At 44.1% G+C, this 16,351-nt stretch overlaps 1 protein-coding gene across 1 annotated transcript in view; it reads left to right on the forward strand.

Annotated features, from left to right (window-relative positions):
- Positions 1–16,351, forward strand: part of LOC124555893 — a 354,617-nt gene that overhangs the window by 207,978 nt on the left and 130,288 nt on the right. Inside the window, exon 2 of the mRNA XM_047129952.1 lies at positions 5,014–5,214. Coding sequence (XP_046985908.1) covers positions 5,014–5,214 — 201 coding nt within the window. The remainder of the gene's footprint in view (positions 1–5,013; positions 5,215–16,351) is intronic.

A 16,351-nucleotide genomic window follows, 5' to 3' on the forward strand; every position in this document is an offset into this window, starting at 1 on the left:
TATTTCGCTATAAAACAAAACAAGCTGCCTTTCTCTGAACCTTTTCGGTGTCCACAGTCAGTCGTATCTGGTAAGGATCAAGCAATACTCTAGCAGATGACGGAAAAGCGTACCGTAGGTAGTTCCTTTAGTACATTTGTTGCACCTTCTAAGTATGTTGCCAATAAAACACAGTCTTTGGTTCACCTTCTCTACAACATTTCCTGTCTGATGGTTACAATTTAAGTTGTTCTTAATTTTAATCCCTAGATATTTAGTTGAATCGACAACCTCTAGGTTGTCTTATATATCGTGTAACCGAAATGTGGTGGATTCTTTTTAGCACTCTTATGGAGGACCTCACATTTTTTATTCCTCATGATAAATTGTTACTTTTTGCAACATTCAGATATTTTGTCTAAATCATTTTGTCATTTGTGTTGACCTTCCGATGACTTTACGAAATGGTAAACGAGATCCGCTGTCGGTAGCACTCATTACTTCGTGTGCATAAAGGGTCAGTTGTGTTTTACAAGAACTACAGTTTCTGAATCGGCGCTCAATTTGTCACTCGATCGTTTTCTTCCATAATGTCCTAACACAGTATATGCTCCAAAATCTTACTGCAAATTGATGTCAGTGATATCGGTCTTCCATGTCCCTTCTTGTGTATTGGTATGACCTGTGGAACTTTCCATCCTTAGATACGGAGCGAATGGTTGATTGTTAAATATGGAGCTGTTTCATCAGCATGATGGCGTCATGTGAATTTTATCTACTTTTTAAGTAGATATATTTTGTGTTTATTTTGGTGGATTTGGATGTTACGGTGTTCATTCTTGCTACAGTGATCTTGTGGTCACTAATCCTTGCATCTTCTATGACTTTCTCTGTTTGTTCGAGACTTTGAAAAGAGGTCTAGTATTCTACCACTATCATTGACACTTCATGTGACCTACTGAGCTAACTGCTAAAAATAATTTTCGGACAATGCATGCAGTACACTTTCGGAGGATATTTTATGTCTACCACCGAATGTAAACATATATTTTTGCCAATTTACCGAGGATAGATTGAAGTCACCTCCAACTATAAGTGTATCACCCGGATACCTATTCGAAATGAGATTCAGATTTTTCTTGAACCCTCAGCAACTACATCATGTGAGTCAGGGGGTCGGTAAAAGGAACAAATTATTAATCAATCATGTTTGGTGAGTGTAATCTCTACCGATACTAACTCGCAGCAACTATGTCCTTAAATTTTACTACAATATGAACTACTTCTAACAGCAACATACACAACACCCCGAAATGAACACCCTAGTGTTCTCGGTACAAGATTCGGTTTTAGCCGGGTATCAGTGCCTGTAACTATTCCTACTTCAATGCTTTTTATGAGCTCTTGGAGCTCAGGTTCTTTCCCAACACAGCTACGACAGTTTACAACTACAATACCAATAATTTCCATGTTTTTCCTTCTCCTGTATTTGACCTGTATCGTTTGAGACTGAATCCCTGTTTTTACCCTTCAACATCCCTGAAACCTAGAAAAACCGACATGTTTATTAGGCAATCGGTGAGAAATCATGAGATGTTAGCAGTTGCGTACATCAAATCTACCATACTTTGCATGGCTGATTTCTTACGGATTCTCATGTACCTATTGGTTAGGTAAATAAGAAATGGTCTTGTCCATGCACAAAGACGAATTTCAAGTCTTATTTTTAAAGTTGTACTGATACGTACTGCATTAGAAATGAAGTCAAATATAAACTTAATAGGCGTAATAATTGTGATTATATGGTTTATTAAAGTGGGAATGTTGTGAGTGTTTGGTTCACGTAGGTAAACTGGAATATTACGTTTCCATAAAATTATTGACAAGGGAAACTTATCCTACGCTGGTGAAGGTTTAGAAGGAGTCTTCTCTATATCTTTTCAATCGTTGAGATGTGAATGTTTGAATTCAGTCATGACCGTACTTCTCTCTAAGATGTTTCACATGAAAAACACGACATAATTCCATCCGCAAAGGTAAATATTAACGATGCGCAAAATGTGGCTGTGTTAGACGTTACAAAAAGTCCCATAAATACTTCAGACGAAAGAGTGTGGTCCACTTTACATTAAAAAAATTAAGTTTTGTATAGAAAGGGTGACGTATTTGTTGAACTTTGCCGAAAAGAAATCAAGGAAACGGATTTCTCAGCAATATTTGGATCGCTACATAAGCAATTCAACGAATTTTGTGCACTCCCTCTTTACTGTGGATGATGTGTAAGTTCACAACTTAATTTCAGAAACGAAACATCGATTTAAGCCGTGGTGAAAGACAAATAGGATGTAACAGTTTGTGAGAAAAAACTGGCACTAGAAAATAATCCGCTTTTCATTGGACAAAGCACATATTTGCAAAAGCGCAAAGTCATGACCTTCCTTCAGTATACAGGGTGGTCCATTGATCGTGACCGGGTCAAATATCTCACGAAATAAGCGTCAAACCAAAAAACTACAAAGAACGAAACTTGTCTAGCTTGAAGGGGCAAACCAGATGGCTCTATGGTTGGCCCGCTAGATGGCGCTGCCATAGGTCAAACGGATATCAACTGCGTTTTTTAAAATAGGAACCCCCATTTTTATTACATATTCGTGTAGTACGTAAAGAAATATGAACGCTTTAGTTGGACCACTTTTTTAGCTTTGTGATAGATGGCGCTGTAATAGTCACAAACACATGGCTTACAATTTTAGACGAATAATTGGTAACAGTTAGGTTTTTTAAATTAAAATACAGAACCTAGGTATCTCTCAACATTTAATTTCGGTTGTTCCAATGTGATACATGTACCTTTCTGAGATCGCATGCTGTTACAGCGTGATTACCTGTAAATACCACATTAATGCAATAAATGCTCAAAATGATGTCCGTCAACCTCAATGCATTTGGCAATACGTGTAACGACATTCCTGTCAACAGCGAGTAGTTCGCCTTCCGTAATGTTCGCACATGCACGGACAATGCGCTGACGCATGTTGTCAGGCGTTGTCGGTGGATCACGATAGCAAATATCCTTCACCTTTCCCCACAGAAAGAAATCCGGGGACGTCAGATCCGGTGAACGCGCGGGACATGGTATGGTGCTTCGACGACCAATCCACCTGTCATGAAATATGCTATTCAATACCGCTTCAACTGCACGCGAGCTATGTGGCGGACATCCATCACGTTGGAAGTATATCGCCATTCTGTCATGCAGTGAAACATCTTGTAGTAACATCGGTAGAACATGACGTAGGAAATCAGCATACATTGCACCATTTAGATTGCCATAGATAAAAAGGGGGCCAATTACACTTCAAAAAATGGTTCAAATGACTCTGAGCAATATGGGACTTAACATCTGTGGTCATCAGTCCCCTAGAACTTAGAACTACTTAAACCTAACTAACCTAAGGACATCACATACGTCCATGCCCGAGGCAGGATTCGAACCTGCGGCCGTAGCAGTTATGCGGTTCCGGACTGAGCGCCTAGAACCGCTAGACCACCGCGACCGGCAATTACACTTCCTCCCATGATGCTGCACCATACATTAACCAGCCAAGGTCGCTGATGTTCCACTTGCCGCAGCTATCGCGGATTTTCCGTTGCCCAATAGTGCATTTTATGCCGGTTTACGTTACCGCTGTTGGTGAATGCGCTTCGTCTCCAAACAGAACACGTGCAAAAAATCTGTCATCGTTCCGTAATTTCTCTTGTGCCCAGTGGCAGAACTGTACACGACGTTCAAAGTCATCGCCATGCAATTCTTGGTGCATAGAAATACGGTACGGGTGCAATCGATGTTGATGTAGCATTCTCAACACCGACGGTTTAGAGATTACCGATTCTCGCGAAATTTCTCTGCTACTGGTGTGCGGATTAGCAGCGATAGCAGCTAAAATACCTACTTCGGCATCATCATTTGTTGCAGGTCGTGGTTGACGATTCACATGTAGCTGAACACTTCCTGATTCCTTAAATAACGTAACTATCGGGCGAACGGTCCCGACTCTTTGATGATGTCGTCCAGGATACCGAGCAGCATACGTAGCACACGCCCGTTGGGCATTTTGATAACAATAGCCATACATCAACACGATATCGACCTTTTCCGCAATTGGTAAACAGTCCATTTTAACACGGGTAATGCCGCGCGGGCTTAGCCGAGCGGCCTGGGGCGCTGTGCGGCTGGTCCCGGCAGAGGTTCGAGTCCTCCCTCGGGAATGGGTGTGTGGGTGTTTGTCCTTAGAATAATTTAGATCAAGTAGTGTGTAAGCTTAGGGACTGATGACCTTAGCAGTTAAGCCCCATAAGATTAAAAAAAAAAAAAAACACGGGTAATGTATTACGAAGCAAATACCGTCCGGACTGGTGATATGTTACGTGATACCACGTACTTATACGTTTGTGACTATTACATCGCCATCTACTACAAAGCGAAAAAAGTGGTCCAATTAAAACATTCATATTTCTTTACGTACTACACGAATATGTAATAAAAAATCGGGGTTCCTATTTTAAAAAACGCAGTTGATATCCGTTTGAGCTAGGGCAGCGCCGTCTGCCGTGCCAACCATAGCGCCATCTGGTTTCCCCCTTCAAGCTGGATGAGTTTCGTTCTTTTAGTTTTTTCGTTTGAAGCTTATTTCGTGAGATATTTGGCCCGGTCACTATCAATGGACCAGTATACCGAGCGAGGTGGCGCATGTTTAAGATGATGTACTTGCATACGCGAGGATGGCGGTTCAAACAGCCGTTCCATTACGAAGATTGAATCACAGTTTGTATTTCCTGCCACAGTCCATGCCCGTGCACTGTCTCTAATGATCTCGTCGCCAACGAGACGTTAAACCTTGACCTCCATTTCCGCTTCTTACAACAGAGGACGAGTGGGTATCGCGCGATCTGCTAACTTCCCTTCTCGATAATGTTACACGTAGCGCTCGCAATGCTCGAAGTAATACATATTTTCAAAATTCTTGTTGGCAGACGAAGCGGCAGATCTTCCGGGAGCAGGTGCTGCCCCACACCGGCGGCAAGATTCCGTCGGGGGCGTTCCGGGCTGACCGGCTGGTGCTCAACAGGCTCAACAAGGAGGGCATCGCCGTGCCAGACGGCATCTTGCTGGACGCCCGCAAGCGCCATAAGGATCCCACGCAGCGCGGAGGGTCCGACCTGGAGGCCGCTGTCGTGAGTTCCCTTCAAAGTCGCACACCTGTGTTGCTACCATTATTCTGCCATCCTTATTATCATCTGTATATTCGCAGTATCGTATTTCACAACAAGTTTATGCGGACAGCTTAAAAATAACAAGATCAACCTAACAAGCAACATTTTTCAATAATAGAACGCAGTGACAATTACTGAACCATATGAAAAAACGGGGTAAGATAGATACTGCCTACAGGAAAATTAAAGAGACCTTTGGAGAGAAGAGAACCAGTTGTATGAATATCAAGAGCTCAGATGGAAACCCAGTTCTAAGCAAAGAAGGGTAAGCAGAAAGGTGGAAGCAGTATATAGAGGGTCTATACAAAGGCGATGTACTTGAGGACAATATTATGGAGATGGAAGAGAATGTAAATGAAGATGAAATGGGAGATATGATACTGCGTGAAGAGTTTGACAGAGCACTGAAAGACCTGAGTCGAAACAAGGCCCCGGGAGTAGACAACATTCCATTAGAACTACTGACGGCTCTGGGAGAGACAGTCCTGACAAAACTCTACCATCTGGTGAGCAAGATGTAAGAGATAGGCGAAATACCCTCAGACTTCAAGAATAATGTAATAATTCCAATCCCAAAGATGGCAGGTGTTGACAGATGTGAAAATTACCATACACTCAGTTTAATAAGTCACAGCTGCAATATACTAACACGAATTCTTTACAGACGAATGGAAAAACTGGTAGAAGCCGACCTCGGGGAAGATCAGTTTGGATTCCGTATAAATATTGGAACACATGAGGCAATACAGACCTTACGACTTATCTTAGAAGAGAGATTAAGGAAAGGCAAACCTACGTTTCTAGCATTTGTAGACTTAGAGAAAGCTTTTGACAATGTTGATTGGAATACTCTCTTTCAAATTCTAAAGGTGGCAGGGATTAAATACAGGGAGCGAAAGGCTATTTACAAATTGTACAGAAACCAGATGGCAGTTATAAGAGTCGAGGGGCACGAAAGGGAAGCAGTGGTTGGGAAGGGAGTGAGAGAGGGTTGTAGCCTCTCCCTGATGCTATTCAATTTGTATATTGAGCAAGCAGTAAAGGAAACAAAAGAAAAATTTATAGTAGATTTCAAAATCCATGGAGAAGAAATAAAAACTTTGAGGTTCGCCGATGACATTGTAATTCTGTCAGAGACAGCAAAGGACTTGGAAGAGCAGTTGAACAGAATGGAAAGTGTCTTGAAAAGAGGATATAAGATGAACATCAACAAAAGCAAAACGAGGATAATGGAATGCAGTCGAATTAAGTCGGGTGAAGCTGAGAGAATTAGATTAGGAAATGAGACACTAAAGTAGTAAATGAGTTTTGCTATTTGGGCAGCAAAATAACTGATGATGGTCGAAGTAGAGAGGATATAAAACGCAGACTGGCAATGGCAACGAAAGCGTTTCTGAGGAAGAGAAATTTGTTAACATCGAGTATAGATTTAAGTGTCAGGAAGTCTTTTCTGAAAGTATTTGTATGGAGTGTAGCCATGTATGGAAGTGAAATGTGGACGATAAATAGTTTAGACAAGAAGAGAATAGAAGCTTTTGAAATGTGGTGCTACAGAAGAGTGCTGAACATTAGATGGGTAGATCACATAACTTATGAGGAGGTATTGAATAGAATTGGGGAGAAGAGACGTTTGTGGCACAACTTGACAAGAAGAAGGGACCGGTTGGTAGGACATGTTCTGAGGCATCAAGGAATCACAAATTTAGCATTGGAGCGCAACGTGGAGGGTAAAAATCGTAGAGGGAGACCAAGACACTAAGCAGATTCAGAAGGATACAGGTTGCAGTAGGTACTGGGAGATGATGAACCTTGCACAGGATAGAGTAGCATGGAGTGCTGCATCAAACCAGTCTCATGGCTGAAGACCACAACAATGATGAAAAAAGCGTAAATTAGTTATCAACTACGGCGTGCACACACTTAATTCAACAATTATATGTCACTACAGATATTTGCATTTAGGTTAGGACATGTTCGATATGCTTGCCATCATTGGCGATGATGTAGCGCAGACGAATAGCGAAATTCTGCATGACCCGCTGAAATATCGGAACATCGATGATGACGTCGTGAGTGGCTGTCTTCAGCTCAGCAATGGGTTTCGGGTTATTGCTGCACACCTTCTCCTTAGTATAGGCCCAAAAAAGGGAGTCGCATGTGTTCAGATCTGGAGAATATGGCGGCCAATCGAGGCCCTTGCCAGTGGCCTCTGGGTACCCCAGGTTCAGAATGCAGTCCACAAAGTGCTCCTGCAGGACATGAAATACTCTCCTGGTTCGATGGGGTCGAGCTCTGTCTTGCATGAACCACATTTTATCGAAGTCCGGGTCACTTGCGATAATGTGGATAAAATCATCTTCTAAAGCCTTCCTCGTACCATTATGTAGTCTACATCTACGTAATTACTTTGCTATTCACACTAAAGTGCCTGGCAGAGGGTTCAGTGAACCACCTTCAATCTGTCTCCCTACCTTTCCGCTCCCGAACGGAGCGCGGGAAAAACGAGCGCTTATATTTTTCTGTGCGAGCCTTGATTCCTGTTATTTTATCGTGATTATCTTTTCTCCCTATGTAGGTGAGTGCCAACAGAATGTTTTCGCAATCGGAGGAGAAAACTGGTGATTGAAAATCACTGTACCTTCAACGAATTTTTCTTCCTTTGGGCCTTTGTCCCGCGTCAGCATGGGATCGGCCGTACCAGATCGGGTTGACGGAGGAGATAGAGAAGATCCAAAGAAAAGCGGCGCGTTTCGTCACAGGGTTATTTGGTAACCGTGATAGCGTTCCGGAGATGTTTAGCAAACTCAAGTGGCAGACTCTGCAAGAGAGGCGCTCTGCATCGCGGTGTAACTTGCTCGCCAGGTTTCGAGAGGGTGCGTTTCTGGATGAGGTATCGAATATATTGCTTTCCCCCTACTTATACCTCCCGAGGAGATCACGAATGTAAAATTAGAGAGATTAGAGCGCGCACGGAGGCTTTCAGACAGTCGTTCTTCCCGCGAACCATACGCGACTGGAACAGGGAGGAGGAGGAGGAGGAGGAGGAGGAGATTAGTGTTTAACGTCCCGTCGACAACGAGGTCATTAGAGACGGAGCGCAAGCTCGGGTGAGGGAAGGATGAGGAAGGAAATCGGCCGTGCCCTTTCAAAGGAACCATCCCGGCATTTGCCTGAAGCGATTTAGGGAAATCACGGAAAACCTAAATCAGGATGGCCGGAGACGGGATTGAACCGTCGTCCTCTCGAATGCGAGTCCAGTGTCTAACCACTGCGCCAACTCGCTCGGTTGCGACTGGAACAGGAAAGGGAGGTAATGACAGTGGCACGTAAAGTGCCCTCTGCCACACACCGTTGGGTGGCTTGCGGAGTATAAATGTAGATGTAGATGTAGATGTAGATTTGGCAGTGTTAGTTTCAGAGGGTGGCCGGATGCCCTTGCCCTTCCTGTCGCCATTCCGAACCCCCCCCCCCCCCCCCCGCGACGTAAGTAGTGTGTACCCCAGCTGTCCGTGTCTAGTGTAAGCCATGAAATGGCGCGAACGTGTTCTGTTCAAATATCTGTGAGTCGTGTAACTGAGGCGGATCGTGGGGACCAGCCTGGTATTCACCTAGCGGGATGTGGAAAACCGCCCAAAAACCACATCCAGGCTTGACAGCAGACCGGCCCTCGTCGTTAATCCGGCGGGCGGATTCGATCCAGGGCCGGCGCGCCTACCCGAGTCCACAAAATAACGCATTAGCGCTCTCGGCTACCCTGGCGGGTCAAGAGTAATTAGGACATACATAAATTGGTAGTATGACGTAAACGGGAATGAGATTTTCACTCTGCAGTGGAGTGTGCACTGATATGAAACTTCCTGACAGATTTAAACTGTGTGCTGGGCCGAGACTCAAACTCGGGAACTTTGCCTGTCGCGGGCAAGTGCTCTACCATCTGAGCTACCGAGCACTCAGTGCCGTCAAGGAATATCGCACCGATTACCTCGTCACTGGACATCGCACACAGTCACCTACTTAGGGTGAAGAGACTTCTGGACGGCGAAACACTGATTCTCAGTCCCTTGAATGCGCCAGTTTTGATTATTGACGAATCCGTCCAAATGAAAGTGGACTGCGTCGCTAAACCAAACCATACTACACATACTAATTCCCATCATGCCCCACGGCCAACCGTGCAGTTTGAACGTCCTTAATGCAAACCGTCCAGAAGTTACGACGATTTTATTTCATATAATTCAATAATCGTCACCCTGTACGTTAGAAAATGTATTTGTGTTGGTATTTCTTCCTTTAACTATAAGGGGCGATCAAAGAATTCCCATCTGAAGGCGTTGTTGCAGCGCATATGCAACTTAGCACGACTCCGATGCGGGTACACGGGGTGTCTCTGCTAAGAGCCTTGAGGCACATTTCCACTGGTGTTTCGGCATATATTTGCAGTTTCGTTTGTGCGACCTGTACCTAGAGTCAGCCCAAACAAATTCTGCTCATCACGCCTTGGTTTGGGCTGGTCCCAGCTACACATTACAAAAACGAAACTGCAAATATCTTCCAGAATACCACAGAAAATGTGCCTGGCAACCCATAGGAGAGAAACCCTGTATAAGATTGGCATGTAGGCAAGATATTAGTGTGCCAATCATGCCTTTCCGACGTGTGTGCGGTAAATGCAGAAATGTGAACTATGGCGAAGTTATTACCAAATGCGTCCAAACAGGACCAACACACTATTATTATTTTCTTGCTTGCCAAAGTACAAACACCGGTAGACAACCATCGGAAAATGGAGTACGTGTGTAGGGCAGCACGTCTGTCGAAAACTACGCAAAGTTCCGTGCCGGTGCGGTTTGACAAAGTCGACCTGGGCGGTCAGCCTATCGTATTTCACGCACTGTAAGACGCACTTTTTTCTTCGAAAAATTGTCGCAATATCCAAGTGCATCTTATACTCGAAATATAAAAATGTTCAGCGTCTGATTAAAAATTCCTGTCAGTCTTAAAAATGGCCATACATTCGATACTGCGGGAAACCTATCTCTATGTTGCAACATTTGATTCACTGATAGCACCGGTGCACTGATGTGACGAACGTGAGCTGCGGGGATTCACAAGTTCGCTAACAATGTCTCCCTTCCACCCCACCATCACAAACCCAGAACACTGTCTAGCCTATGATGGCTCATTGCAGTCTACTCTGCTAGTGAACTAGAACTGCAAGTGATTTGTGTTATCGGTACCAGTACAATGTTTTCGTAAGTAGCTACTTACTTAGTGGAGAAAAGTAGAAGGTATTCATAAGTTGCAGGCTGTAGATTGAAAGTAATAGCATATCCAGAAGATCATGGAAACACAGCAGCTGAGCGGCATTTCGGCCCTCGCTCCAACAAAAAAAACAAAAAAAAAAAAAAAAAAAAAAAAAAAAAAAAAAAAAATCGCGATTGGTGTGCTAGAAAACAATAACTGAAAAAAATGAAGATTAAATGTGCAAATAACGGAATGAATGCAAAATGGGCAAAATTAGAAGATGACATAGTGAAAGATTCAGGGACACCATTAAAATGGCACTGGATTTCATATGAAAATGATTCAAATACACGCCCGTAAGCTAGCGCTACAGTAGAACTTAACAGACTTAAAGGGTGGAGTTGGTTGTTACTGCAGGTTTATGAAGGGCCATGGACTTAAGCATGCGAACCGAAACTACAATATCTCAAAAATTCCACAAGAGCATGAAGAGAACATACACTACGTGATCAAAAGTATCCGGACACTCCTAAACACAAACGTTTTTCATATAGGTGCATTGTACTGCCACCTACTGCCATGTATTCCATTTCAGCGACCTCAGTAGTCATTAGACATCGTGAGAGAGCAGAATGGGGCACTCCGCGGAACTCAAGGACTTCGAACGTGGTCAGGTGATTGGGTGTCACTTGTGTCATACGTCTCTACGCGAGATTTCCACACTGCTAAACATACCTAGATCCACTGTTTCCGATGTGACAGTGAAGTGGAAACGTAAATGGAATACGTACAACACAAAAGCGTACAGGCCGACCTCGTCTGTTGACTGACAGAGATCGCCGACAGTTGAAGAGCGTCGTAATGTGTAAAAGGCACACATCTATGCACACCATCACACAGGAATTCCAAACTGTATCAGAATCTACTGCAAGTACTATGACAGTTAGGCGGGAGGTGAGGAAACTTGGATTCCATGGTCGAGCGGCTGCACATAAGCCACACATGATGCCAGTAAATGCCGAACGACGCCTGGCTTGGTGTAAGGGGCGTAACCATTGGACGATTGAACAGTGGAGAAACGTTGTGTGGAGTGGCGAATCACATTACACAATGTGGCGATCCGATGGCAGGGTGTGGGTATGTCGGATGCCCGGTGAACGTCATCTGCCAGCGTGTGTAGTGCCAACAGTAAAATTCGGAGGCGGTGGTGTAATGGTGTGGTTGTGTTTTTCCGTGGAGTGGGCTTGCACCCCCTTGTTGTTTCGCGTAGCACTATCACAGTACAGGCCTACATTGATGTTTTAAGCACCTACTTGTTTCCCACTGTTGAAGAGCAATTCGGGGATGGTGATTGTATCTTTCAACACGATCGAGCACCCGTTCATAATGCACGGCCTGTGGTGGAGTGGTTACACGACAGTAACATCCCTGTAATGGACTGGCCTGCACTGAGTCCTGACTTGAATCCTATAGAACACCTTTGGGATGTTTTGGAACGCCAGGTCTTCCAAAACGACATCGATACCTCTCCTCAGTGCAGCACCCCGTGAAGAATGGGCTGCCTTCCCCAAGAAACCTTACAGCACCTGATTGAACGTATGTCTGCGGGAGTGGAAGCTGTCATCAAGGCTAAGGGTGGGCCAACACCATATTGAATTCCAGCCTTACCAATGGAGGGCGCCACAAACTTCTAAGTCATTTTAAGCCAGGTGCCGGGATACTTTTGATCACATAGTGTATTATCTTTCCATTGCTTTATTATTCAGCATCGAAAGAAAACAACTGTGGAACCAAGCCAAATAGCGAATATGGATGAAACTGCTCTGACGCTTTATGTGCCGAGTAACAGAACATGACAGGTGCTGAAACTGTAACTATAAAAACAAGGGGACATGAAAAACTGCATTACAATGTTGTCCTTTCATGTTGTGCTGACAGTACTAAACTTAACGCAATGATCATTTTAAAGCACAAAACAAACCTAAAACCTTCTAAAATACCGCCAGATGTTGTTCACGTACATGACTAGGGTTGGATGGACGAAGCTGGTATGAAATTTTGGATTAATAGTGTGTGGGAGAGACGGAAAGGTTCTTTATAGAAGAAGAGTTCTCTTCTTGTGCTAGTTGTTTAGTAGTCATTCGGAAAATTCTGTGAAAGAGAATTTGAGACAAGGGAAACGCAGAGCTTGCTGTTATTCCGGGAGGACTTACTCCGTAATTGCAACGTCTTGAAGTCTTGATTAATAAGCCATTTACAGTTTATATGAGAGACGAATGGAAAAAATGGATGATGGATGAAACGCAACATGAATTCACGCCGATGGGAGCTATAACACGACCTACAATCAAACAAGTAGGTCAGTGGATAAAACAGTCGTTGTCTAGAGTGAGAGAATACTTTATTGTTAAATCTTTCAAGAAGGCGGCATAGGTAACGCTCTCGATGGCGTGAAGACCATCTTATATATGAAGAGGACAACGATGACAACGAAGAGGAGGAAGAAGAGGAGGAAGAAGAAGAAGGTTCAGATGATGATTTTCATGGATTTTAAAGGTCAAAATGGTTCAAATGTCTCTGAGCACTATGGGACTTAACTTCTGAGGTCATCAGTCCCCTACAACTTAGAACTAGTTAAATCTAACTAACCTAAGGACATCACACACATCCATGCCCGAGGCAGGATTCGAACCTGCGACCGTAGCGGTTGCGCGGTTCCAGACTGCAGCGCCTAGAACCGCTCGGCCACTCCGGCCGTCTTTAAAGGTAAATTCGGTTCTATAAACTAAGAGTTTTTTTATTCTGAGTTTGCTGTCTAATAACAAAAATGGTAAAAATCTTATTTAAAAAAAATGCTTATAAATTAAGGCGCGTCTTGTAGACTGTAGCGCTTTATAGTACGTAAAATACGGTAATCGTTACGCCAACTAAACTGGGAGACACTCTCTCCATACGCTTTCGATCGTTAAGAAAAAAAGGCCTTGAAGGGATGACGATTCCCGTCGGATGAGGATGTGCAGTAGGCAGTTATGGACTTCTTTACGCATCAGGATACGGTGTTTTACTACTCGTATATCCTCAACCTGGTGCGTCGGTAGAATATTGTCTCCCCACTCACGGAGATTTTGCCTGATCAGTACACCAATTCTGGAATGTATGGCCTTCGAAGGGAAACTTTTGGATAGCCCCCCCCCCCCCCCCCCTATGGTATGTATGTATGTTCTACGTCTTCTCTTAAGTCCTTCGGTCGATTTCAACCAAACTTGGTAGACGTACCACTTACTATATGGAAACAAACACTGTGCTGGTTAGAAGTACTCACCTTGCGAAGAGGAGGAGGTGGGGGGGGGGGGAGGGGGTTGAATAGGAGATGCCATAGAAATATAACTCACAAGGGAACCTCCCCATCGCACCCCCCTCAGATTTAGTTATAAGTTGGCACAGTGGATAGGCCTTGAAAAACCGAACACAAATCAATTGAGAAAACAGGAAGAAGTTGTGTGGAACTATGAAAAAATAAGCAAAATATACAAACTGAGCAGTGCACGCGAAGATAGGCAACATCATTGACATTCCGAGATAAGGAGCGCCGTGGTCCCGTGGTTAGCATGAGCAGCTGCGGTACGAGAAGTCCTTGGTTCAAGTCTCCCCTCAAGCGAAAAATTTTTCTTTATTTTAGCAAAGTTATGATCTATCCATTCGTTCATTGACGTCTCTGTTCACTGTAATAACTTTAGTGCCTGTGTTTTGCGCCCGCACCGCAAAACCGTGCGATTAGTAGACGAAAGGACGTGCCTCTCCAATGGGAACCGAAAACTTTTGATCGCAAGGTCATAGGTCAACCGATTCCTCCACAGGAAAACACGTCTGATATATTCTATACGACACTGGTGACGGCATGTGCGTCACATGACAGGAATATGTTGTCGACCCACCTAACTTGTACACTTGGCGAATGGGTAAAAAGATTCTTCTACGTTGCCCGATTTAGGTTTTCTTGTGGATGTGATAATTACTCCCAAAAAAGTGATGAAACATAAGAGTTTGTCACAAACTGCAAGAAATGAATCCAAAGTCTCACACTTTTCCCTGTGCTCTGTCAAAACATATGTTTTTTACGTTTTCAAATTTTTCCGTGTGTAGACCGTCAAATCCTGCATATGTCCAAGCAAATCTGGTCCTGGAATTTTGGAGAGTGAAGTTGATTATGTGTGAGTGCCTGAACTTTGATAATTGTCTGAAAATAAAAAATTAAACTTTTTGCTCGAAGGAAGACTTGAACCAGGGACCTCTCGTTCCGCAGCTGCTCACGCTAACCACGGGACCACGGCGCTCTTTATCTCGGAATGTCCATGAAGTTGCCTATCTTCGCGTGCACTACTCAGTTTGTATATTTTGCTTATTTTTTCATGGTTCCACACAACTTCTTCCTGTTTTCTCGATTGATCTGTGTTCAGTTTTTCAAGGCCTATCCACTGTGCCAACTTATAACTAAATCTGAGGGGGGTGCGATGGGGAGGTTCCCTTGTCAGGAACATGTAAAGGTATTGCAACCAAAATTTGTATATACGTGAGCCGTTATTTGTATAAATATGCCGTTCTACCACTAGGGGTGGGGATGACGATGAGAAGGGGGTGACATGTAGAAATATCCGAAACAAAATAATGGTATTCCTTTCCTGTAATTAGTTGACTTGGAATACTTTAAAAGAGTGAAGCACAATGTGTTTTTTATATGTGGTTTTCAGTACGTCTACAAAGTCGCAACAGTGAGCGCTGTAGCAATCCAATAATTTTGTCAACGTCTTTCGGGCCAAAGATCGTGCCATACGGCTCAATATCTCAGGTACAATTAACGTCCTCTCTGAATTCGTGTGGCGTAAAAGAGCAGAGAATGGAACAGTTGCCAGCGCGAAACATATGCGTCATATGCGTACGCTGGTGTAGCTGCTAGTATGAAATATAGACAGAGGATGCTCCCCCCCCCCCCTTTCCCCTCTCTTGACTCACCACTTCCTCCCAATCGTCTACTCTATAATTACTACACGTCCCCACAATCATGTCTCGTTGATGCTATAATGACCGCTTCATTAGAGTCCCAAAAAAATAGTAAAAGTCGCTTATTTCATAGGATGACTGAGCAGAATGAACCCTAAGACAGAGGCCGGCCGCGGTGGTCTCGCGGTTCTTGGCGCGCAGTCCGGAACCGTGCGACTGCTACGGTCGCAGGTTCGAATCCTGCCTCGGGCATGGATGTGTGTGATGTCCTTAGGTTGGTTAGGTTTAAGTGGTTCTGAGTTCTAGGGGACTGATGACCACAGCTGTTAAGTCCCATAGTGCTCAGAGCCATTTTTTGAACCTTCATACAGACGCATGGAGCCACCTCAATTAGGAGCTATGCTCGCTGTAGCTGAAACAAGTGGAGGGCGTATTGGCATATTTCCCATGCAAGTAGTGCTCGGATGATGTGCAGTCTCAGATGTTGTCATTGTTCGGACAACACTTAACGTATGTTGTGTATCCCCATTCTGAACATAGTCTGATGAACCAGAACATTACGCCCACTGGCTAACGTGATATTGAATGCTGCTTGGAGGAATTGCGGGCACGCGTCCCGCTAAGGAAGGTGTGTCTTGGCCACCAAATTCGCCTGATCTGAATCCGATGGAGCACATCTGGGACACTGTCGGGTGTCAACTCCGCATGCACAAACCACCGGTCTTTGGTCTACCGGAACTGATTGACCCGTACGTAGACATCTGGTGTCACATACCGCTGAAACCTGCCAGCGACTTGTCGAATCCGTGCCAGGCAGAACTGCTGCTGTATTGCATTCAAAAATGGTTCAAATGGC

This window comes from Schistocerca americana, chromosome X, assembly GCF_021461395.2.
Source record: "Schistocerca americana isolate TAMUIC-IGC-003095 chromosome X, iqSchAmer2.1, whole genome shotgun sequence".
NCBI classification, from domain to species: Eukaryota; Metazoa; Arthropoda; class Insecta; order Orthoptera; family Acrididae; genus Schistocerca; species Schistocerca americana.